Genomic DNA, 26662 nt, shown 5'->3' with positions numbered 1-26662 from the left:
CGATCAAAACAAGGGAATGACAAGGGAGTGGAGCCTTATATAAGATCAACGCTCTTTTACAAAGATAGGAAATAAATAAACACATGGCTGATTATTATATCTCTTTGAGGGACAACCTGAGCAGAGAACCCTTGACCCACACTGAAGAAAATCAGAATGCCCAATCAAATTCTCCCTCATCATTGAGAGAGAGTTCATCCATAGCTGTGTCAAGCAGGACCAAACCCTAAGTATTTGATTAAGAAAGGATTGTTTGATGCATTTAGCTAGGAAGTCCTCACATGCCCACTGTTTCCATTTCCCGTCCTATTTTCTGCTAACTATAGTTTTAATCAATAGTGCAGCTTCTGCTGTTTATATTCAGTGATTGGGGAGTGATGTGCCATGTGTTGGCTCATGCACACCATGAGACTGTGCCATGCATGTGATCACCTCTGATAATCACCTTTGCTCAATATGCATGCATCCTATCGTACCAACTGCAAAATGGCCACCTTGCAAGCTGTGTCAGCGGCCATGTCTTGCATGTTGTGCTGTCACTTGTGTTTGTATCTAAACAAGTATAGCACGGGTGTACCCCCTTTCCAAGACACAGCAAAAAGCATGCTTCTTAGCTGCTAATTCAGAAAGGAATAAAAGGTATAATAATGAGACTTATCAAACAACATTGTCAAGTTCTTCACACCCATTTCCGTTACTTTTTTGTTGTTATTATATGGGAAGGCAGATCCTTTTGAGCAGAAAATATTACCAGGTGTTTTCATCTCTGGCTTCACATCTAATTTCACATCAAACTGCACATCTGTATACCCAACAGGAAAACCCAAAGCCTTTTCCACTTCATAAACATTGACATTTCGCACACTCTTTCCATCATTCCTGAGTACCTGCTGAAGCATCACATGGCTCCCCAAAGGGTTTTGTCCTACTACACACTGCAAAACACGGACACACCACTATTTAAGCATTTATTAAATCCAAAAGACAGAATAGGTAACAGTGCAAACATCATAGCATATAGGCATTCCTCGACTGATGCCCATTTGTCAAGCATCTCAGAAAAAGTACATGATGAGTATACCCCAAGCTTTTCTTCAAGTGCGGTAGCATTTTCCAGCACGTGTTGCAAGGCTGTAGACTCATGGTTTACCACTTTCGGCATGACCCTAGGATGCGGTATGTTTGTCCAGTAATATCTCCTCCTCTTGGTAGCCGAAAGCTCTTGGGAGTCTATCTCAATTGGAAGCAACCCAATGTGTTTGGAGATTTCATCACGGTCAACCCAATGCATAGATGCTACATTTTCAGCAAGAAACCTGAATCCACCAGTGATTATCCATACAATAGAACATAAGAAAAAGAAAATCAAAGACTCACCGAACTATATGGTTCAATTAATTGTGAATAACGTAGTATACTTTAAACGTTTGGAAGTATGATAAGTATGAAAACGTTTGGAATGTTATAGCCCACCAATCTCTGAAACAAAAAGGCAGTCTCCAAACATGTTTTAGACACTCACAAATCCCTAAAACACTTGTTTTTTGGAAAGTGAAAAATTCATAACTTGCAGCATTCAGACAAAGGCCAAGATTGACCCCCTGATATGACTTGTTGATGTGATGGTCTGACATGAACACTAAGGCAAAGAGAATACTTTGAAGCTTTTTATACTTCACAATTCCTCATCGTGTGTGGTAAACCCTATAAACATACGTCTTTCTGATGCTTCAAAGGCCAAATAGGAGAGCACATTACATACATGAGTATTTTTCAAACACCTACAAAAGTTGGGATGAGCAATCATATGAGCATGATTGCAACTATGGTTAATAACAAATTATCTTTTCTTTCTCTTGAAGAGGTGGTGAACCCCCTCATGGCATCTACGTGTGCCAAGGCAGCTGGGGCAAGGGTCGCCCTCAGCTATAAGCACAATCCAAAGCCACACCCTGAAAGAGTGCACAAAGCGGAAGCAAGATAAGCACTAGAGTGTGCTGATCTCAGAAGTAAGAGAGAGAGAGAGAGAGAGAGAGAGAGAGAGAGAGAGAGAGAGAGAGATGAAGCAACTATGCTGAATATACTACAATGAAAGCGATCCCGAGAAAGAGACAAAGTAATCTCATCAGTAAGGGATACAAGAGATGACCAAGCTATATGAAAAGTGAAGAGGCTAGCCCACCTATATATAGGTCATGAAGGCTAGCCGACTGGAACAAAGCAACTGGCTGACTGGACAAACAAGAGCTGGCCGACTCGAGAAAAGTCACCCGACCTGGGAAAAATACCAAGAAAATAGGGAAAAATAGGGGTGGCCAGCCCACAACCAAGGGCCATAAAAAGGATCAAAAGGGGACACCATAATATGCTAACACCCGCTCTCAGCACCAGATGCTCAACAAACTCCGAGAAGATGAAGAAGTCATCCTCTGTCAAAGACAAAGGAATGCAACAACAACAGGTACCAGGAAAGCTCCACAAGCAATCTCCTCAGCAACTCTAATACAAAAGCAACAGAACAAGCTGCCAGGTACACTGCTCCTCTCTAGAAGGAAACAACCATGTAGGTTGCGTTGTGCTGCTCCAAATATCGGTGCCAAACCCAAATGTAAACATAGTGCCACATAAATCCCTAGAAGCTTGCAGCTCCAAGAAGAAAAAACCCTCAGAATAAATACAGTCTATCTGCTCCAACTCTGAAGTACCAAGAGTAGCCCAATGCTGTACAAAAGCACCCTCCTCGAAGGCCGGCATCACCAGATGTAAGAACTCAAGTGCCCCCTCTAAAAACTGATGTCGGGACTCCACAAGACCAACCAAAATCCAAATCCCAAACCTTCAATCCTTGGAAGTACCCCTGTGGTGCCCTAGGCACGATCACGGACAAACCTGACCACAATCCAAAATCCTCACACAGAATAAGGGAAATAAAAACATTCACACTAGTGGTAGCTAAAATAGTACTAGCCACCTCAATAGCATCACACTGCGCAGAAGCAAGCTCCTCCATAGAAGGCAAAGGGCCCATCAACACATCCTGGTCACTGGTTGTCAAAGAAAGAGTCGGAGGCAAAGCAATAGGAGACAAATCTCCCTCAGAAGCTATGAGCAAAGATAGCCCACTGTCTTCCTCAAATAGATTACCAGAGATATCATCCTAGTAAGGAGAAGTATGCACAGAAACTAAAGGCAAGGCAACAGGAAAAAAGTCCTCAAATGCTGTGAGAGAAACTAGCCCACTATCCTTCAAAAAGAAGTATCCAAAAGATCATTGGCTACATAGCACCCAGAAGCAAAAACCATCTACCAATCACCGGATCACCATTCAGGTCACAAAGCAACTGGCACACATAGAAAGTAGAAGCATCATCAAGAGCATGGATGAAGTGTCGAAGAACCGAATCGTGACAATTCAGGAGAAGAAAGCCATAGATCTTTCTGCTAGTCTTCCTCCACCGACACATCCTCCGCAAAGGCAAGGTCTGGTAAGCACCGATTCTTGTATGAGAGAAACTCCATCAAACCATACTCCCTGAGAATAGAAGTAACCTGCAACTCCCATGACTGAAAGTTACCACCATCCAACTTGTCTCCCTCATCCAGGAAATAACAAGAAAGTGGTACGGGAGCCAAATCTGAAACTGTCATCGTTGATCCAACCAATAGGACCAAACCTCATATGCTCAAAACTGTCCAAATCAAAAAACGCTGATGTAGATCCCTTCCTCCCACCAAAATGTAGCCCTAAGAGGCTGCACATCACCCGAAAATCCTCCTGTAGCAAAAAACGAAGAAGCTTCTGTCGATTGTACCTCCAACCTTGAGGCCACCAGAAGAGGGAAGCAAAAAATGCTCATTTGATATAGAGAGAAAAGACAGCCACACAGGGCTTGGGAATATGTTGTAAGAAGGTACAAGAGGGAAAGGCATCAACTAGGACAGTCCTCACTGTAACTCGGGCTCTCCTCAAGAAAAAACGCACAAACTCAAAAGAAGAAGTATCCTCCAGAGGTACCGGATGCCACAAAGCCTCAAATCAGCAAACCAACATCTACAAAACACTTGTAGAAGGGGAAACGCAGCACTTACAGTACTGCTGCTCTAAAAACAGCCCAGGCCGACAAGTGTACAGGGGTCCCAAAGGTCAAAAACGATGAAGATTGACCACAAACTGCAATGGAGAAGTGCTTCGAAGAGGCAAGCCAACCAGCAGCAGATCTGGGGAAAAAACTCAGAAGTTAAGGTGCAGAAAACAGGGCATAAACTAGGGGCAGCAAAGTGAACTCTGAACCTAGAGCGATGATACCATGAAAGAGTGCACAGAGCAGAAGCAAGATAAGCACTAGAGTGTGCTGATCTGAGAAGTGCAAGAGAGAGAGAGAGATATGAAGCAACTATGCTGAATATACTACAATGAAAGCAATCCCGAGCAAGAGACAAACTAGTCTCATCAGTGAGAAATACGAGAAAAGTCACCCGACCTAGGAAAAATACCAAGAAAATAGGGGTGGCCAGCCCACAACCAAGGGCCATACAAGGGATCAAAAGGGGACACCATACATGGGCAGAATCTGGGGATGAATATGCTAACACACCCGCTGCAGTAGCCAGGATGTCCCAAAGGCAGTGGTGCTAAGACTCCCTCAATGCACCAGCAAGTGGGCAGTCCATCCACCCTGCAAAGGCCACCATGGACCGTCAACCACATGAAGAGGGTGACCTTGTGGGGGTGGCCAGTAACACCTCCTCAAAAGAAGGGATCCTTAGGACAATGGAAGAAAAGGTTTCTTACGACAAATGGAAGGAAAGCTTCCTTAAGCTCAAGGAATGCAGGGAGCTTCAACGTTGAAGTTACGTGCAGCTGTTAAAATTTTTTATAGAACAAGGCGAGTATACATATGAAAAAAAACAGCTTACCATTTTGGATCAAATAACTTAAGAACTCGAAGTAGCTCAAAGAAAAGCTTGCTTCGTTCTCCATGAAGTCTGCATTTACAATCGTAATGATGCCTTGATAAGCATAATCATTGCTACGCATTCATTACACCACTGTTGCTAAATCAAATCAACCTCTCTCTCTCTCTCTCTCTCTCTCTCTCTCTCTCTCTCTCTCTCTCTCTCTCTCTCTCTCTCTCTCTCTCTCTCTCTATACATATATATATATATATATATATATATATATATATATATATATAATATATGCATGTGCGCGCGTGCGTGCGTCATGCGTGGGTGAGGCCATTTCAGTGGGTCATCGCTTTCTTCTTGCTGGTGTTAGCACTAATCCTCTCTTCTGGGCACGCTGACTGTTGAAGTACTGTCAGTCGATTGTTCTTCCTATCGGCTGTAGTCTCTCCTTGCAGTAGCTTTTCCACTTTCTCCTGCTGTTTGTCGCCCTTCCCCTCCTTCCCTTTTTGCCTGCTTGTCGTCTATTTTTGTTCATAGCAGTCTTTGTTTCTTCTCAGCCTTTTGGCTTGTGTGTGTGTGCTGTGAGGGTGTGTGTGTGTGTGTATGTTCTTTTCTTGCTGTCATGGCGGACTCGGATTCGATCCTCCATTATGCTTGAAAAAACGACAAGCCTCACGACGCCTCGAACCCTAAGAAGCTCAAGGAGTCTGCTATGCATGCTTCCAATCCTAATGCTCAGTTTTTGTATGATGTGTTGCACAAGGACTTTGAATCATGAAGAATCAACTGGGATAAGCCTAAGCCCTCTATTAGATGCACTATTCCTAAGGATGTGATCCTCCCGGAAATCAGGAATGTGCAGTGATCCTCCTTTTCCCAGGAAAGGTGCTAGCTGCTGAAGATGTAGGCAAATGGTTGAACAGCCAATTGGAAGGACTGGCTCTACAACCCCCAGCGGATTCGATTCCACCACCTCCAATGTCTGCCCAGAAATCTGATGCTAAAGCAGTCAATGTAATCCATGTCATGTAGACAAGAGGTAAAGGTGTTGTCACCCAATCTCAAAGTGGTCAACAGAAAACCAATGTCTAAAACAACATGCCTCAAGATAAAGGGGTCTCAGATGATGAAGGTGGGGAGACTCCCCGTCCCAAAAAAATTATCTCCCCCAGGCCAAGACAGCTTCAGATAAGAAATTGGGTTGATCCACAGCTAGCTCTTAATAAAGCCCCATCCTCCACACATGTTGATGCTGGTTTTTCATGGAGTCTAATAGTAAAAGGAGGTGTTCAAATTTTGCATGATCTACAGGAGGATGTAGATATGTCCACCTAGTGTTCAGATTTTGCATAATTTACAAAAGAATGTACATATGTCCAACCAACTTCTTGTATATACGCATAAATGCTCCTATCATTTTTCAACATATAATATACAAGGTCTTAGAGATCCTAGAAAATGGCATCTGTTATGGGATTACCAAGAAGATCAATCATGTATGTCATCGGTTGGACCTTTCAGATCATTGGAGGATATATAATGTTTTCCATGACAGTTTATTGAAACCATGACTAGGTTACCCCCAAAGGAACTCGTTTTGAAGGATCCACCACGGCTGGAAGAGTCATTAGAGATTGAGTTTCATTTTGTGAGAAAAAGAGAAAAGACCGTGGTCAAAAAGTTCCTCTTGGAATTCCAGAATTATTTGCTATTGGATGCCAAATGGATCCCAGAGAAGTACTTCGGACTATTTAGATATACTTCAAGCTTATGAGGAGGTGGTTGGTCCATATGTATTTGAAGTACATATATAGACGTCTTGTGATCATAGTTGTTTCTTGTACCGTACGAACCCATTCGTACGGTACGGTTCATACGGTACGGTACGATATCGTCCGGTTTCGTATAGTACTAGTTCCCCCCCACACACCTTGAGAAAAAAATTCCAAATGCTTTTAAAAATATAGAAATCCTGCTTTAAGAAGATCCCAAATGCCCGCAATACTTCGTAACTTTCGTGTCCACTCAGTATTCCATATGGGATTGCTAAGAGACCTAAAAAATCTACCACGGTAGACTAATAGTGTACACTTGATTGGTAGGATGAGAGAATCTTGCTACATCACTTGGAGATCCCTGGTATAGGTAGGCTAGACAGTCAGATCCTCAAGTTATGTACGAGGGAGAAGATTTGGACATGGCCATTTTGATCTAGAGAGGAGTCCCCAAACCTATCACCCTAGATGCACTCCTCGTATTTGTGCAAGGATAGTCCACTAGGAGACGTTTGGTATTGCATTACCCATGCAGCCTTGAAGGTTCTTTTTGGAGACAGTTGGAGATCCAACTGGGAGAGACACATCTCCATGTTCTGGTTCCTCAAGCATTGTAGACTCCTCCCCTCCCAACATTACCTTACATTCAAGCTTGAAGCTCCATAGTTTGTAAGTGTTAAAAAAAAACCCATATTTTATCGTACAGTATCCGAAAATTTCATATCGTACCAAAAACTCCCGTACAGTATCATATTTTCGTACCGTGACAACTAACGCGTTTCAAAAACGGGAATTTTTTTTCGTTTTTGAAAAAAACAAATTGTCTTTTTTTAAAAAAAATTATCTAAGTGTTTTTTTTTAATGTTGGGCTTTCACTCTCTCTCTCTCTCTCTCTCTCTCTCTCTCTCTCAGATGCATATACTTACCTTGGTGTGGTTTTCAGTGGCCCACTATTTTCCTTGAGGAGAGCAGCGGATACCAGATTGACCAGAGCTTATGCAGCATTGGGGAGACTAGAGAGGATGTGTTCGCAGGTTCAGTTTCAAGAACCTCGAACAAAGCTCTGGCTCTTTGACACTTTCGTCACTTCAGCCATGCTGTATGGAGTGGAGATATGGGGACCCTCAGTAGATCACCACAGCCGAGCTGGTAGCACTGATGGATGGAGACATATGGAGAGGCCCTTGGTTTCTATGATTTCCCGGATGATTAGGGCCAAGGCCTCCGTACCACATGATATTATCCGTGCAGAGATGGCTTCCCCCCCATTGGTACTAGAGGCACTCACTCGATCAGTCTCCTTTATACATAGCACTTGGGCTCTCCCTAGAGACAGATATGCTCGCTTAGCCCTGGAGTCTTCACGACAGTTGGCATTACATGGAGACGGATCATGTTGGTATGCACAGATGACAGCTTGGTTCCAGTTGCATGGCTTTAGTATGGAAAGGCTACCTCCATTTCAGTACTCCCTGGATGTACCCTCCCTCTCTCTCACACGGGCAGAGATTACCAGACTTATCAGGCAGGACTTGATTCAGCTGGACACTAGGAGGACATGGATACAGCCGACACACGAGCTTGGTACGAAGATGGCTTTCTATAGAGATCATCTTCTCCAGCTCACGCAGGATGGGTTTGTGATTAGACCCAGCTACATGGATACTCATCTTTCTCATGGGGTACGGTGTGCTATTGGTCAGATGCGCACATCCTCACACCAGCTAGAGATTGAGACTGGCAGATTCAGAGGAGTACCAGCTGAGGCCAGGATTTGTCAGCTATGCCAGATGGAGCCAGAGACAGAGTTACATTACATATGTCACTGTCCAGTATATTATGAGATACGAGGCCGTTTTCACTGCCTGTTTAGAGAGGGTTTTGGACCACTTTCTAGAGTCATGAGATACCAGGATCAGAGATGCCTCGGATTATACTTGCTGGAGCTTTGTAGACATAGAGAGGGTCTCTTGAGAGGGAGGGGCACAGAGAGGGAGAGACACCTACAGAGGCAGATTACAGACTTCTTTCGACCAGAGATTGAGCAGTCAGGCCAGCAGGCATTGCAGCTAGCCCCAGAGTATAGCCGCACTAGAGGTACACTGATTGATCGGGCTATAGAGCTGGGGCGGTCCAGGCGCCCCAAGATGAGAGGCCCATCTCGACACCGGCGGAGACTACAACACAGGATCAGGACCATACTAGCACGGCATGGGAGACGTCCAATCAAAGTACTCACCATGGAGGACATTGAGGATATCCCCCATCGACCGATGAGAGACTTCTTTGGATAGTGATGTGTATGATGCTTACCTTTGTTGCTGGAGTTTTCCTCCCAGATGTTATCCATTAGGAGCTCCTAGTACCGTACTTTTCCTCATAGTTATTTCAGTTTCAGTTAGTTGTTTTTAGCTTTTCTTACACAGACATTGTATCAGATCCACAAATTGTTGTAACCTTTTTGGTCTCATAGGTCATTTTGGCCTTTTGAAGACGTTAATATATCATTTCATTTCATTTCTCTCTCTCTCTCTCTCTCTCTCTCTCTCTCTCTCTCTCTCTCTCTCTCTCTCTCGGCGTGCAACCCAAACATCCTCTCTCTCTCTCTCTCTCTCTCTCTCTCTCTCTCTCTCTCTCTCTCACGTGATCTCCAATCACCTCTTCTCCTCCTCCTCCTCCTTCTCCTCCTCCTCTCTCCCCCAATTTCTCACAAATTCCCCAATATTCCCAATTCCCTAAATTTCCAATTGCCCAATTTCTCACAATTGCCCAATTTCTCACGAGTCACAATTCCACAACCCCCCCCCAATTGTCCAATTGTGACTACAATTGCCTAAGCTTTTACCATATTTTAAGTGCCTAGCTAGCACTAGGTAGGCCTACAAATAATTCTACAAACTACAAGTTCTAAACCATTTTATTGTATATAGAACAAATTACGAAACCTCCGTGTTTCTTAGTAGCTGAAAGGCGAAACGTTTTGTCCCGAAACCTCAAAAACTCCGAAACGTCAAAAATCCCAAAACGTTTCTGGTGACTATGATGGGAGGCAACAATGCCAGATGACCCATTGACAACAACGATGCCAGAATGAGATTTGTATATGGGAGGCAACAATGCCACATGATCCATTGGACGGCAACTATGCCCGAACGAGATTTATATATGGGAGACAACGGTGCCACATGACCCATCACACGGCAACGATGCCAGATATCTTGGACTTCGCAGTCGGGCGATCATTGCGACCAGATGGCCCAGATGACTGTATTGGATTTCGCAGTCGGGCGGTCATTGCGACCAGACGGCCCAGATAACTGTAATAGATTTCAGAGTCGGCGGTCAATGTGACCAAATGGCCCAGATGACTATTGATGAACTCTTGGGCAGTCCTAGTGACCAGATGGCCTTGAGGATAATCTGAGGGGTCCTAGTGGCCAGATAGCTCAGCACGGTTTCAATAAAACTAGACAGGACAATCCATGAACAGGAGGATCATTACTTATGCATTGCATACTGATGTATGTTTGAATTTCTTTGACTTTGTGTGTTGTTTTTAATGTATGGACAATGCTTGGATTTATGGCATGTGATAGTCCATTGGGCTCTAGACTACCTGGCGAGTACTAAGAATACCTAGTAGACGCAAATGATGCATACTTGTTTGTTGACTAGCTTGTGTCTAGTTTTTGCAGGAGGTAAGTATGCACATATTATATCTAATATATATGACAAGCCATGAAGATGTACCATAAAGAACAAGGGCATCGGTCAAAAAAAAGGCATTGAGATGTTGCCAGATGTGCAGATGACACCACCGATATGGAGAAAGACCAGATGCACAAGCTCACCAGATGGGGAGTATCTTGGAACATATGGATGTACTTGATGTACCTTGAAACATATGGCTGTACTAGGAACATATGGATATACCAAGGCAAGGTTGATGTGTACGTAATGTACGGTACGTATTTGTACGTTGTTCCGTACAGATAAAATTTTTGTGTACGTAAAAATACGTACCATTATAAAAAATATCAATCTATATGGCATTTCAAATCAAAATAAACATAAAAAGATCGAAATACATTTTAAATTGTGAGAGAGACCTACAAGACAATCTAATAAGGTCTTTGCTAATACGCATTTGATTAGTAATCACAAAACCTGGATGACATTGGTGTGCTCCTGCCAGTAGGGGTTCCATGGCTTCGGCATATTGGATCCTGGAAGCTGTGTGACACAAAGAAAGAGAGAGAGAGAGCTTAGAGCATACTCCAAAGGAAGAAAGAGAGAGAGAGAGAGAGGGAGAGCTTAGAGCATACTCCAAAGGAGGAAAGAGAGAGAGAGAGAGGGAGAGGGACTCGGGAGGGAGCGAGAGAGAGACGAGATTAATCATGTAGTACATTGGCCGCTCGCGGTTGAGAGAGAGAGAGAGAGAGAGAGAGAGAGAGAGAGAGAGAGAGAGAGTACAGTAGTACGAGACAGAGATGCATCATGAGGGACCAAGGCCATGAGCGAGAGAGAGCGTGAGAATTACCTGGTTGCAATGTGCACAGTATCAAAGACAGAGCGAAACAGAGCACTGCAGGCGAAATTCTGAAATAAGCCCAAATTCGTACGTTGAAGGTCAAAAAGGGGGTTTTTTTTTTTTTAAATAAACGTACGGATCCGTACAGTACGATCCGTACGGTATGGATCGATCCGTGCGTACGTACGGCTGCAACCTTGTACCAAGGACATATGGATGTGCTTGGAACACTTGCAATTCGCAGTTGAGGACAACTGCGATATAAGAGGAAGGGAATGAAACTGTTTGGCCCTTCTAGCTCTATTGCAGATGATGAAACCCATGCTCAAACACCAGACAGGTGGAAGAAGACATGGGGACAGGGTCCATAAGGTTTGATTAAGAAAAACCACCATAAGGAATGAAACTGTTTGGCCCTTCTAGCTCTATTGCAGATGATGAAACCCATGCTCAAACACCAGACAAGTGGAAGAAGACATGGGGACAGGGTCCATAAGGTTTGATTAAGAAAAACCACCATTCTTGGTCAAAAAGCAAGAAAAAGCAAAAAGTCAAATGAGGTTGACCGTGAGCCAAGGGCACCATTGGAAAGAGGAGACTGAGTCGGACCAAAAAGCTAAAAGGCGCTTTCTCAAAAAGCAGCTCTAGGGCCAAAAAGCAAGGCCCTAAAGTTAGAAAAGCAAAGTTTAAGAACTTTGACAAAAGTGAGTAATATTTTATTATAAAGGAAAAAGCAAAGCATAAAAAGGCAAAGTAAAAGCATGAACAAGCTTTTGGCAAAAAGCAAAGCCCTTTTCAAGTATAAAAAGGCTTGAACCTCTCTTGTAGCATCATGAAGGAGATCGTGGAGTGTGTATGGGAATCATTATGATCATGAAGAGCTTCTTCTTCGCCATCAACACCTTCTCCAACTTGCTTTTCAGACGTACGGTCAGCCCTAGACTTGTATGGGCATATGCATGGGCAATATGAACGTGTGTACGGATCTATACGGACAAATTTTAGAAACCCTAAAAATTGCTTTTTGGATGTTTTTATCACCCAAAAACCATTAAAACAAGTTTTACATCAGTTTTCTTGCCAAAATGAGTTTTCCATGGTTTTCTTCATCGACAAGGTTGTAGGAGTTGTGGAGATTACTCATGGGAACTTCGACTGCTTGAACTTAGATATGAACTTGGACATAGAGCTTGGGCATGGAACTTAGAAATAAAGCTGGGACATGGATTTGAACTTGGACTTGATCTGGACTTGGTTTCGGAATTGATCTGGACTTGGAACTTCGACTTGGATTCATTGAGTTTGGATTTGGATATTGGATTTGGCACTAGCCCGGTGAGAGATACTTGTGGGTCATCCCCGTGGTGTGCTCGGCATCAAAGATCTTGTGCCTGAACATCGACATCGACTTGGATATCCTACATCGGCATATCTATTTGTTTTGTTTTCATTGACTGTATTGATCCTGGCCAGCATGCCCATGGATTTTTCCTAAATAAATTCAGGAAAGGGGGTGAGGCCTGTCCCCCACTCAGTGTGGTGTACTGAGCAAGATCCCTATTCCCTTCTCTCTCTCCCCTCTCTCTCTATATCTTTATCTCTTGGACATGTGGTTGAGTCTCTCACGGCACGCCCCGCTAGGCTTACACGCCTCTTCGGCGAGGGCTCTCCTACCAAAGTCACCTAGCGGCCCGCCTCGGGGAAGCAACCAAAGGATTATAGTTTCTTCCGATGTCTCCCATTCATATTTGTGTGGTTTTTCAGCACTCCAGGCCATCCACGCCAAAGAGTGGTGCGATGATCTTCTCCTTCCCCTTGAGTGTAGCATAGGGGATGGAATGGGATACGCAGTCAGTGTCTGCCGCCATCCAAGGGCAGGCAATCAAACTCTCTCATCATTTGCATGATCTACACATCACCGACGTGCTTACCCATCTCTGACCCTTGAGGGTTCCATCATGTGCATAGAGAGGCCAAATAGTTACAATCCCTCCCTCTTATATCGCAGTTGTCCTCAACAGCGGAATACAAGTGTACCAAGCATATCCATATGTTCCAAGTACTAGCCCAATCTGGTGAGTCTTGTACATCTCGACATCCCCATATCTGTGATGTCATCTGCTCATCTGGCAACATCTCAATGACTTTTCTTTGACCAACGGTTTTGTCATTGATGGTTCTTCTTCATGACTTGTCACATGTGTTAGACAAAATAAATCCATTCTTACCTGCTCTAAAAACTAGACAGAAGCTAGTCAACAAACAGGTATGCATCATTCGCGTCTACGGGGTAATCGAGGTACTGGCCAAGTTGTCTGGAGCCTAGTGGACTATCACATGCCATAAATCCAAGCATTGTCCACGCATAAAAAAACAACACACAAAGTCAAAGAAATTCAAACATACATCAGTATGCAATGCACATGTAAAGATCCTCCTCTTCATGAATTGTCCTGTCATGGCCGAGCATCAGGTCCATAGTGGTTGAGTACTTTAGGTAAGGTGCGGTATGGTACGTGTATGATACGAGTACGTAAAGTACGCATCAAGATAAGTACTTTAAGTGCATTCACGTTTTTTACTATATATATATATATATATATATATATATATATATATATATATATATATATATATATATATATATATATATATATATATATATATATATATATATATATATATATATATATATATATGCGTGCGCGTGCGAGTGAAATAAGAAATAGCATCCATAAAAAAATAGCATGAAAGACTGATAATACTGAAATGAAAACTAATCTATTAACTACTGAGCAATAACCACTGACTAAAATAATTTAAAAACGGGCCAAATAAGTGTTGTACATTGAACCTTATATTTGGTATGAAGACATTATCCGTACAAGATACGGTACGTATGGAGTGGTACGGAAAGTGCTGAAGGTACACATCGGATGAGTACGGGTACGGAATGCAACTACGATCAAGTCTCATCGGAAACCGCTCTTGAGTTATCTAGCTCCCCAAGGAAACCACTTAGTCAATCATCAGGGCCATCTGGTCACTATGACCACCCGAGTGTTCATAAATAGTCATCTGCGCCATCTGGTCGCATTGACCACCCGATTATGAAATCCAACAGTCATCTAAGCCATCTCGTCACTATGGCCGCCCGACTGTCAAATCCAAGGCATCTAGCACAAAGGCCGCCCAATGGGTCATCTGGCATCATTGCCACCCAAATACAAATCTTGCTCCCATGGTCAATTGGTATGCAACCGACCCAACATATCCAATTAACCATTACATAAGCAAAATAATGATCAATTACATTCCAGTATATATATACAATGAAGAGGACTAAATGTACAATCCCTCCCTCTTGAATCTGTCTTGTTCGCAAGACGTCTATGCGTGTACTTCAAATACATCTGGACCAACCGCTTCCTCATAAGCTCGAAGTATCTCTGGATAGTGCTGTAAGTACTCCTCTGGCATCCATTTGGCATCCAATGGCGAATAATTCTTGAATTTCAAGAGAAACTTTTTGACTAGAATAAACTTTCCTCTTTTTCTCACAGAATAAAACACAATCTATTCTGGTTGCAATAACTCTTCTTGCTCTTCCACCTCTGGTGGATCCTCCATTACAGGCTCCTCTGGGGTGGTCCCATACATAGTTTCAATAAACTGAAATGGAAGGCATTATGTATCCTCCAATGATCTGGAAGGTCCAACCGATAACATACATCGTTGATCTTCTTTGTAATCAGAAAAGGTCCATAATACCTAGGAGCAAACTTTGGGTCCTTGTGCTCCTTGGCTTTAGACTTCCTAAGTCTTGCTTTCTTGAACCTCAACAAGACCCAATTCCTTCTTCAAAAATGAGACCTTCCTTCTATGCTTATCTGCAGCTTTTTTTGCTTGGCTTGAGATGTCTCAATAGAATTTCGGACCTGTGCAAAAGTTGTATCCAAGTCTCGAAAAAACTCATCAACATGGAAGATCTCTTCCTTGGTTCTAAGCACGGGCAACAATAATGGTTTGCCAAAGATAATCTCAAAAGAAGCTTTGCCTGTAGATAAATGAACGGTGTTATTGTAAGCATACTCAACCAAAGGCATACTTCTCCCATGGAATATTCAGAATCGGCAATGGTTGCAATAGTCCTACCCGCTTTTGTCAATCAAACTTGACCTTCTGATGTACCCATCATTCTTGAACATATCACTCTATGTCTTTTCTCATGCTAGGCCAATAGACGTAGCTCTCCAAAGCTTGAATCTTAGTCAAGATGCCTCTAGGCCCCATGTAGGGTGGAGCATGGCATTCTTCCATCACTTTTGGCCTCAAATCCTTTATCACACATAAACGAGGTTGCATCATAAGGAAACCCTCCTTGATGACATAAGAGGTCACCAAATCTCCATTCTGCAATCTATTCCAAATGTCCTTGAAATCCTCATTGGAAGCATAACGATCTTTCATCCGCTACCTTGTTAGTCTTTTCCATGAGAGTGCATAATCTGGAAATGAAATTGAGCCAAATAACTAGCCCGTCTAATATGCTTTTCTGACATCTTGGGTTGAGACATGAAGTACCTAAGACTTTGATGATCCGCCTTGATAACAAACTCAACACCCATAGGATAATGCTTCCAAATCTTCAATGCATGAACGATAGCCATCAACTCTTTCTCATATGTGGGTGCGGTCTTTTCGGCTCCTTGAAGTCTTCGACTTTCATAGGCCACAGCATGGCCCTCTTGGTTCAAGACGGCTCCAATGCAATCTCCTGAGGCATCACATACAACCACAAAAGGCTTTGACAAGTCTAGAATAATCAATACCGGTCCTTTGCTAGCATAAAATTTCAATGCTTCAAAGGATCCTTTTTCAGCTTTGGTCCACCGAAATCCTACAACTTTCTTTGTCAAATCATGCAATGGACTAACCACCACTGCAAAACACTTGATCAACTTCCTGGCATGATGTCAATCTAATGATCTTCCAGTCTCTTGCTTGGCTTTTTGCTTTGGCTTCTTAGAACATTTTACAGCCATGTGTCCCTTCTTTCCACATTGAAAACACTTCCCTTCCATGACATAATCCTCAAGTTGCTTGTGTGACAATTTCCTTTGAAAAAGTGGAGGTTTGTCCCCATTCCTATCCTTCTTCTCTTGAGGCTCAGTTCTTGATTGGGATCCGTCTTTAAACTTCTTCTTTTGAGGTGGATCCCGGTTATCATTCTTTGTCTTGCCCACCATCCAAGGCATGTACAAAGCCTCGGCTTGCAAAGCTTTGTCTAGGGCTTCTTCCAAAGATTTCGGACCAGCCATATACACTGCTTGCATAAGCTTAGATTGAAGTCCATTCATAAACTTACGCATTTCCATTAGCGGTGGAATAGAATTATAAGAAGTAAACTTCAATGAAACACCTGAAAAGTTGTTAAGATAAGTTGTCACATTCTCACCGACTTTCTATTTTACCACATCCCACTCTTTTTGCACATCCACTTCAAAGGTTGCAGGTAGAAACTTCCTGTTGAACATAACCTTGAAGTCGGTCCATGTCTTCAACTCTGTTCCTTCTTGTACCACCTTTAGCCGCCAATTCAAGGCGGCATCCTTCAAGTGCATGCGAACCATGCGAAGCTTGGACTTTTCAGAGAATTCCTCTCCTCCAAAAGCGGCATCGAATTACTTAATAAAAGATAAAGCTTTTTATGTATCCCCCTTATCATAGCAAGCATCGAACTTGACACTCTCCTCTCCCGGCTTGAAGTCCACTTTACCGGTTATTATAGACTCCTTTGCCTTCCTTTCTCTTGCTTGTGAAGAGGCTGCATCCTAGAGAGCAGGCCTAGGATTAGTCTCCCTATCTCCTCCGTGGGAAGCAGACCTGGTGGCTCTAGATCCTTCTACAACGGTGATTCCTTTGGCACGAAGATAGGCTTTGGCAACTTCAACTCCTTCGGCTTCGGTGGCTCTATCTTTGATAAAGTCTTCAAACATTTGATCCCTTCTTTTGTCTTGTTCTCTTTTGGCTCTCCAAGCAAGGAATTCTTCATCCCTAAGCAAACGCCTCAATTCCTGAAAATCATTGTACTCTTCTGGCGACATGGCTACGGTCTCATAAGTAATGGATCGACAACCCTCGTTGCCATCATAGTTGTTCCCTTCTTGAAGTCCTGCATCAGTCTCATAAATGTTCCCTTCATTAGGCCCTTGGTTGCCCTCTACTATCAACATGGCTCTGTCACCATGGTTCAGCAATAGGTGGCGGCTCTATGGTGCAGACAGCAGCAACCAATCAGCACAGCACACAGTTGGTATAGGCAACGGCAGACAGGTGGCACAAGCAACAGCTAGCGGTGGAAACAAACAGTACAGAAGAGGTTCATGCAGTAGCAGCCATGCACAGGTGGCGGCGTTGGCACGCACAAGTGGCAACACACAATCGCCACAGTTCTGCAAGTAGCAGTAGCGCTGACAGGTGTACGACGTACAACAGACAGCGAACAGCAGGCATCGGCCATGTAGGCGGGTGTACGGCAGCAATTCTGGCAGTGTATAGATCATACGGCAGTCAGTGCAGGCAACAAAAACAGGGCGGTTCCGGCAATGTACAGATCTGTACAATTTAAACGTACGGCACTGAATGCAAGCAGCAAAACAGGGCGATGAAGCTTTTGATGATGATGTTGATGATGGCGATGATGAGCTCCAAACTTTGATTAATGATGAGAAGAGAAAAGTTCATGCTTATTTATACTTGAAGGCCACGGGGGGGGGTTGCCGCTGCTAGCTGTTGCTTGTGAAGAGGCTGCATCCTTGAGAGCAAGCAGGCCTAGGAAAATCTCCCTATCTCCTCCGTGGGAAGCAGACCTGGTGGCTCTAGATCCTTCTACAACGGTGATTTCTTTGGCACGAAGATAGGCTTTGGCAACTTCAACTCCTTCGGCTTCGGTGGCTCTATCTTTGATAAAGTCTTCAAACACTTGATCCCTTCTTTTGTCTTGTTCCCTTTTGGCTCTCCAAGCAAGGAATTCTTCATCCCTAAGCAAACGCCTCAATTCCTGAAAATCATTGTACTCTTCTGGCGACATGGCTACGGTCTCATAAGTAATGGATCGACAACCCTAGTTGCCATCTGCCGTACACCCGCCTACATGGCCGTTGCCTGCTGTTCGCTGTCTGTTGTACGTCGTACACCTGTCAGCGCTACTGCTACTTGCAGAACTGTGGCGATTGTGTGTTGCCACTTGTGCGTGCCAACGCCGCCACCTGTGCATGGCTGCGACTGCATGAACCTCTTCTGTACTGTTTGTTTCCACCGCTAGCTGTTGCTTGTGCCACCTGTCCGCCGTTGCCTATACCAACTGTGTGCTGTGCTGATTGGTTGCTGCTGTCTGCACCATACAGCCGCCACCTATTGCTGAACCATGGTGACAGAGCCATGTTGATAGTAGAGGGCAACCAAGGGCCTAATGAAGGGAACATTTATGAGACTGATGCAGGACTTCAAGAAGGGAACCTGGCAGTGTATAGATCATACGGCAGTCAGTGCAGGCAACAAAAACAGGGCGGTTCCGGCAATGTACAGATCTGTACAATTTAAATGTACGGCACTGAATGCAAGCAGCAAAACAGGCCGATGAAGCTTTTGATGATGATGTTGATGATGGCGATGATGAGCTCCAAACTTTGATTAATGACAAGAAGAGAAAAGTTCATGCTTATTTATACTTGAAGGCCGGGCGCGGGGGGGGGGGGGGGGTAGGGTTGCCGCTGCTAGCTGTTGCTTGTGAAGAGGCTGCATCCTAGAGAGCAAGCAGGCCTAGGAAAATCTCCCTATCTCCTCCGTGGGAAGCAGACCTGGTGGCTCTAGATCCTTCTACAACGGTGATTCCTTTGGCATGAAGATAGGCTTTGGCAACTTCAACTCCTTCGGCTTCGATGGCTCTATCTTTGATAAAGTCTTCAAACATTTGAGCACTTCTATTGTCTTGTTCCCTTTTGGCTCTCCAAGCAAGGAATTCTTCATCCCTAAGCAAACGCCTCAATTGCTGAAAATCATTGTACTCTTCTGACGACATGGCTACGGTCTCATACGTAATGGATCGACAACCCTCGTTGCCATCATAGTTGTTCCCTTCTTGAAGTCCTAGATCAGTCTCATAAATGTTCCCTTCATTAGGCCCTTGGTTGCCCTCTACTATCAACATGGCTTTGTCACCATGGTTCAGCAATAGGTGGCGGCTGTATGGTGCAGACAGCAGCAACCAATCAGCACAGCACACAGTTGGTATAGGCAACGGCGGACAGGTGGCACAAGCAACAGCTAGCGGTGGCAACAAACAGTACAGTAGAGGCTCATGCAGTAGCAGCCATGCACAGGTGGCGGCGTTGGCACGCACAAGTGGCAACACACAATCCACACAGTTCTGCAAGTAGCGGTAGCGCTGACAGGTGTACGACGTACAACAGACAGCGAACAGCAGGCAGCGGCCATGTAGGCGGGTGTACGGCAGCAATTCTAGCGGTGTATAGATCATACGGCAGTCAGTGCAGGCAACAAAAACACGGCGGTTCCGGCGATGTACAGATCTGTACAGTTTAAACGTACGGCAGTCAATGCAAGCAGCAAAACAGGGCGATGAAGCTTTTGATGATGATGGCGATGATGGGGATGATGAGCTCCAAACTTTGATTGATGATGAGAAGAGAGAGGTTCATGCTTATTTATACTTGAAGGGGGGAGGGGGGGGATGGGGGGGGCGCTTTTCAACCAAAATACTGCCCAAGCTTTTGCTTTACTTTTCACTTTGCTTTCCTCTTTTTATCTTTTATAATAAAATACTTATTCAAATATTGCCAGCTTTCCCAAAGTTCTTTGTGCTTTTCTTTTCAAGCTTTAGGGCCTTGCTTGTTGGCCCTAGAGATGCTTTATGAAAAAGCAACTTTTTGCCTTTCTGTCATGCTCAATCCCCTCTTGCCAGTGTGGCTCGTGGCTCGTGGTCAACTCAATTTGACTTTTTGCTTTTCTTTGCTTTTTGACCAAAAATGGTGCTTTTTTTTCATGCACAAACCTTATGGTCCTTGTCTCCATGCCTTCTCCCACTAGTCCAGTGTCCGTGCAAGGGTTCCGTCATGTGAATAGAGTGCTAGTCTCTGAGCCGGTTGAGATGACCATCGCCGCCTATTTGGTGAGGGCTCTCCTACCAAGGTCACCTGGCAGCCCACCACCAGGGGCAGCCAAAGGATTACAATTTCTTTCGTTGTCTCCCACGGTGGCTCCCATTCGGATATGCGTGGTTTCAGGCCCTCCACGCTAGAGATTGCAAAGCAACGCCCTGCACTGAACATCCGGATCAATAATATTCAAGCCCCCCCCCTCCCCCTCGTTTGGGAATAATAACTGTAAGCCAAGCTACCCTAGCACACGTGTCTGTGGTGCCATCCAAACCCGACCAAAGAAAATTGTGGATCAACCTCTACAATTGACCAATGCACGCACAAGAGAAGCACCAACAAGAAGCAATAAACCAAGCCAAGGCAGGCAATACCTGATTAGCCACCAATGCTCTAGAGGCTAAATCTAATCTCTTGGAGCTCCAATGAAGAAGCTTCTTAGAAGTACCGGAGTAATTTGCCACACAAGAGAAGTATCAACCCCAACCTGGCATCCCAAATATCTAGCAATGTAACCTCTGCTGATCCAAGACAAACCAAGCTCTGCACCCAAGCATTTCTCGGCAGGTCGCTAATCCAAAACCCAACAGATTTGTGCCAATTAATGAGTGCCCCTACTGCCAAACAAAACTCTTCCAATGCCACCCGGAAGGAACATAAACATGTGTGAGGCCTCCAAGAACATGGCTGTGTCATCGGCTAACTCAAAGTCAACCAACTCCTCCGGACTACGAAGAGGCAACCTCAATCCAGAAATACCATCTGTGGGACGAAGGAAGATGCTCATGGCCTCTGCAACTATGATATCTAATAATGGGAATAAAGGTCAACCCTGCCATACTGAGTGAGAGATCTGAAACCGCTCTCCTCTATCACCGCAAGCAAACACACTACTGTGGGCATCACGATACATGCATGAAACTCCCCTTATCCATCTCTGAGAACAACCCATATTGCTAAGAGTACCCTCAAGGAAGTCCCAGTCCACTCTATCATAGGCCTTCTCAAAATCCAAAAGCACAATGGCTAAAGGCAGATTACTCACTTTGGCCCATTCCATGGCCTCCCAAAACGAGAAAATGTTATCAAAGATGCTCCTTCCGCGTAAGAATCCATTCTGAGTATCATGAATGACATCCTACAAAATTGGTTGCAATCGAATGCTCACTGTCTTAGCAAGAATCTTACATGCAATCCCAAGTAAGGTGATAGGTCTCCACTCACCAATCAATGTCTTATTCCCACTCTTAGGGCTAAGAAAGATAAGCCCCTCAGTGAGAGAAGAAGGCATGGAACCTGTGTCCCACATCTCCTGGAGAGCCAATGTGATCTCATCCCAATCCCATCCCAAAAAGTAATGAAAAAAACAAGGGAGAGGCCATCCTCCCCTGGACACTTACCATGTGGTAAGGCATGAAGAGCATGATTGAACTCCTGCATAGAAAAAGGGGCATCTAGAACGGCACACATCTCCTTAGTGTGATCAAATGTGACAATGCATTCCAAACCTTCCTCTGTGCCCTATGTCTAAAGTCAGAATGAGGCTCAGCGCTAAGAACTTGGCGATAGAAATCGATGGCAATCTGTCTAACCATAAGCGGATCTGAATGAAGAGTGCCGTGTGAATCCTGTAACTGCCTGACACCATCTCTGGCATGAGATGGGCCGTGAGTAGCAAGAAATGTTTGTTGCATCTGCCACCCATCTGGGTCCAAAAGGATTCCCGGGCATGGTAGCACGCTGATCAAGAGAGTGATGAAGCTCTGCCCTAACAATACATAAATAATCAGCAACCCAATGAGCATGAGGATGTTTCTCATTCTCTTTCTGTAAGACAGCCAGTCTACGTCTAATAGCCCTTTCTAAATCCAAGGCATCTTGCCTCTTAGAAAGGGCACACATGTGATAAAAGTCATTAATATCACAGAGAGCAGAGGCCAGGCTTTGTGAGGCCTGCGAGAAATCATAAGATCTCCAAATATCAAGCATCCGACGTGATAGCTTTGCATCTCAGAACAAATGATCAAGGATGTGTACATGGGGTGCTGATCCATGGTGACTCAGATCTCTAACACATAGAACCACTGGGCAATGATCCGATTTTGGAGTGCCTGCAGCAATAAAGATATGGCCCCCTCTGTCAAGCACCCATTCATCCACACTAAATCGGTCTAAACATGCATAAATACATCCTGCATCCCTTCTCCTGGTAGACCATGAATAGAGAAGAGTGGATGGTCTCCTCGGAATGTCATCCTCATGCCAACAATCTCTACCATGAATGGAGAGCGTAAACCTTTCCCAGGATGTGATCCTCGCTCTTAGGGGGGGCAAGATCCTTGGCATTTACCAGAGTTTGGACGCAACCGCCGCAGTCTATGCTTCTTGAGGTGTGACAGGCAGAGCACCGGCCCCAACCTTTCCAGACTTGATAGATTCTATGTGGATGAGTGGGCTTGCGGTCGTGGGGGCATGATCAAGATTCTGTATTTTGGCAAGCACGACTTTCTCCGATCACTCCCCGGTTATTTTGTCTCTGGATGATCCCTAGAGGCAAGACAAACACTTGAGCACTGGGATCCCTCACAACCTCATCCAAGACTTTGAGATATGCAGCAGGATAGAGTAGCTTTGGGAGGGGCTAGATTTTCTTTAAGGATCAACCGCGGGCACCTTGGATGCAAATCTAAGAGAGATTAGCAATTTATTGTAGGAGGCAACACATAGCAGATTGGCTGGATTGCGTGAGCAGGAGCGGAGCATTCGTCGAGGCCTTGCTTCTCTTCAGCCACTTCAGGAGAGCTCCCCAAATAGACCGTGGATTGAGGGTCAGTCGGTTGCCACCCGTATAGAGCTCTAGGGGAGCGAAGGGTGGAGTACAGATACCACGCCAGAGCATCCTTTTGGACGCAAGCGGGAGATAGGGTCAGTGGGAATTTCTTTGAGATTGCAAGCCCCCACATGCGGAAAGATGGTATCCGCAAGTTGCCAGGCCAGGATAAATCTATTGTTTAGGAACCCCCCCATGTGAGAGCCATAGCCACAGATTTTTTTCAGCTCCCTTCTCATGGGTGCTCCCATATCCTCACAAGTGGTGGTATGCGCACGAGCGGGTCTGGCGGCACACAAGAGAGATGGTTCCCCCCACTCTCCGGACTTTCCTATTGACTCCCTTCACAACTGAGGAGCTAGCAGAGGCCTTGACGGTGCTCCCTAAGGGCAAATGCCCACAAGCAGACAGGCTTCCAGTCCCTATTTTTCTTTGTCACCGGGATCTCATGGAAGGCAGCCTTAGAGAAACCTTCAATGAGATTATGACTACAGAAACCATGCCAGAGAGGCTTTCAGAGGGTTTGATACACTTGATTCCCAAAGAGGGTGGTGATAGATTGGAGATTCGGCAATAGAGACCCATCACCCTCCTCGGGACCGCTTACAAGATTTTGGCCAAGGCCATCAGCCGGAGACTTCAGCCCTTCCTCCCCGACTTGATTCATGCTACTCAGACAGGTTTTGCTCACGGCTTGGCCATAGGATCCAGATGCCAAAGGTCGAGGGTGTTAGCAATCATCTCCTGTCTGTATATTTACACCAAGGCCTCTGTTATGGGTGTTTCCGCCCGATTTAGGTGTTTTCTCATTTTTTCCCCACTCTCCATATTTTTCCCTATTTTTTATGCTGTGGGAGGCTGTCCTATGCATGTCGGCTACCTCTGTATGCTGGCCGACTGCTGCAGGACTGTGTGCTCTGACATTGGCCGACTGGTCCCTGCTTCTCTCTGCTGTTGGCTAACTTCACACGTGTGATGGCTGACTGTCTAAAGCAGGCCGACCGGAGATGTAGTAGTCGGGTGTCTTTATGGCTGCTGTCGGCTGCCTTTTGTGCTGGCCGACTAGCTGATGGGGCCATATAAAATGGCCCCATGGCCCCCCACACTTTGTATTCAGTCACCGGATTTTCTTATATATATATATAGCAGAGTTAGACGTCTCTCTCTCTCCTTCTCTATTGCTGTATTTTTCTGCAGTGCACTTGCTCTTGTGTTCTCAGATTGTCTTCATCTCCGCTGCATATTCTGACATGGTATCAGAGCTCTAGGCTCTTGATAAATCTTGGGAACTGTGTGAGCAAGAGGGGGGCTTCTTTTGTTGTTGATTGGTGGACTGTTTTGGACCATTCGGGAAGACGTGAAGCAAGAGAAAGGCGGGCTGATTTGCTGGACAGCCACTTGCAGGTTTAAGTTCTTCTTTTTTCCCACACACCCAGTGGGGATCTTCACATGCCTCTCAGCCATCTCAAGTAAATCTGCCATTGCGGGGGTGTAATTGAACCTCCCGCAGATCTCATAGTATACTGGGCAGCGGCATATGTAATGCTCCTCCGTCTCAACCTGTGTGTGGCATAATTGGCAGATCCTCTCCTCTCTGGGTCTCCGTATGAGCTTCCCGACTCTGAAGATGCGCTCAGCTCTACCTGTCTCCACTCTTAGGTAGTGGGATGAAACCCGCATCTAGCCAATCACAATCCGCATGGCATGGGAGCGTTCCTTCCGAATCGAGGGTAACTCCCCTTCCTCTAACTCCGGCTGTGGAACCCCAACAACAATGAAATCAGCAAGGTTGTAAGACTCTAACACAGATTCCATCATTATCTCCATATGCCGTAGTTGTTCCCGTCCAGCTGACGGTCCACGGCACAGGCATAGGCACAGTTGTGGGATCGTGTCAACGCCAGGGTCCGTTCCTTCATTTTCCTCAATTGCACACCGCAGGTAATCAATCATATCAAGCATATGACGCTGGCCAGAGGTATATGGCAGCATTTGGCTTCCCTCTATAACAGGGTATCACCCATGAAGAGGATCTCCTTGGAAGTACAGATGCGGGTGATGAATCCTGCAAAGTTGTCGACGATGCAGGAGCACATCAACAAGCTGCAGGCTCTTCAGCAAGAAGTTCTCCAGGCTGGGAAAGAGATATCATCAGAGGATATGGCCATTACGTTGCTATCGCATTTGCCCTCTCAGTACTCAGCATTTTACTCTTTTTTGATTACCAGTGGCACGCTTAGCACCATCACATGGGAGGAGCTTGTGCCCATGGCCTTGGACCAGGAGGAAAGATTCACGAACCCTCCACAGGGCAGAGGTTCGGAGGCCTTAACTGGCCAACGGTCGAAAGGCCGTAACAACAAGGGCAAAGGGAAGGCTTCAACGGAGAAGTCTTCTGAGAAGACGTCCGACTTCGGCGACATTGTCTTTGGGATTGCTCGAAGGCTCAATAGCTATGGATAGGGCCTCTTCCCGTATTATTACTTGGGGCATTGAGACCAAAGCGGTCATGGCTTTATAAGCAGGAAGGTGGGGGGCTAGCCCTTCATGTCTCTCACCTTCGCATCTCGATAGTTCCAGTGCCTGCCCCATCTATTGGTCATTGGACTCCTAGTTCGAGCCAGAGATGGGAGATTTGTAGCAACATTGCCGCATGGCACATCTGGAGAGCTCGATGCAACGAAGCCATCGAAGGCACCCATGCCCCGCCTTCGGAGTCCATCAAGAGCATCTGGCTCAACATCATTCATACCCTCCGCAGCAAGTGGGGGAAGCTTCAGGGTGGTTCTGATCGTATGCGGAAGCATTGGGAAGCCTTCTTGAGGCTCTAGCGACCAGGTCCTTTATTCACAAATAGTGGTGGTGAGCCCACTTAGCACTATAGACCACTTGTGTTGTTATTCCCTCACCCACCTCTTGTATGAGATAGCCTTCTCCTCATAGAGCGACCAGCCGGAGAAGAAGCGCATCCTTCCCCCCCCCCCCTTTTTTGTTCTTTGATCCTCGCTCCGTACATGGAGGCAAGTTTTTCCTAGCCTTTTAAGGCTATTTTCAATTAACTATTACAAGGATCTTGTTTCCGGGGGCGAAAAAAAAATCAGTTGGTTTTTCATTCCATAAGGATTGAACGCTACCACTACTTTCATCAATCCTTGCGTCAATCTTTGTTTCACAGCATCCTTGCATCACATCGATGATGGCCAGTTGGCTTTGTTTTTTCATTGTTTTTAACTTATGTGAGTGTTCTTCAAGAAGTTTGCCTCACTTTTGAGAGGAGCTTTCTTTGCACAGTGAAACTATAGAACATAGCTTTTTACCCCAAAAAAAAGTGTGTATACACGTACGTATGTAGATGTATGTATGTACATACATATGTACCACACACGCACATAGACACTCTCTCTCTCTCTCTCTCTCTCTCTCTCTCTCTCTCTCTCTC

General features: G+C 45.1%; 1 protein-coding gene across 3 annotated transcripts in view; it reads right to left on the bottom strand.

Annotated features, from left to right (window-relative positions):
• The window catches only part of LOC147640457 (uncharacterized), an 85555-nt gene that overhangs the window by 14511 nt on the left and 44382 nt on the right, over nucleotides 1–26662 (bottom strand). For 2 of the 3 annotated variants that reach the window (XM_086780868.1, XM_086780863.1), the window contains 3 exons: nucleotides 4918–4986; nucleotides 1082–1316; nucleotides 752–935 (listed from right to left, as the gene is read on the bottom strand). In XM_086780868.1, the coding sequence (XP_086636994.1) occupies nucleotides 752–935; nucleotides 1082–1316; nucleotides 4918–4986 (488 nt within the window). The remainder of the gene's footprint in view (nucleotides 1–751; nucleotides 936–1081; nucleotides 1317–4917; nucleotides 4987–26662) is intronic. The other variant, XM_086780874.1, reaches the window with a different exon arrangement.

The sequence above is a fragment of the Cibotium barometz genome, chromosome 3, assembly GCF_041138505.1.
Source record: "Cibotium barometz isolate CiBa-2024 chromosome 3, ASM4113850v1, whole genome shotgun sequence".
Classification (NCBI taxonomy): Eukaryota; Viridiplantae; Streptophyta; class Polypodiopsida; order Cyatheales; family Cibotiaceae; genus Cibotium; species Cibotium barometz.
The sequence above is the reverse complement of the archived record's forward strand: the minus strand, read 5'-3'. Positions and strand labels throughout refer to the sequence as shown.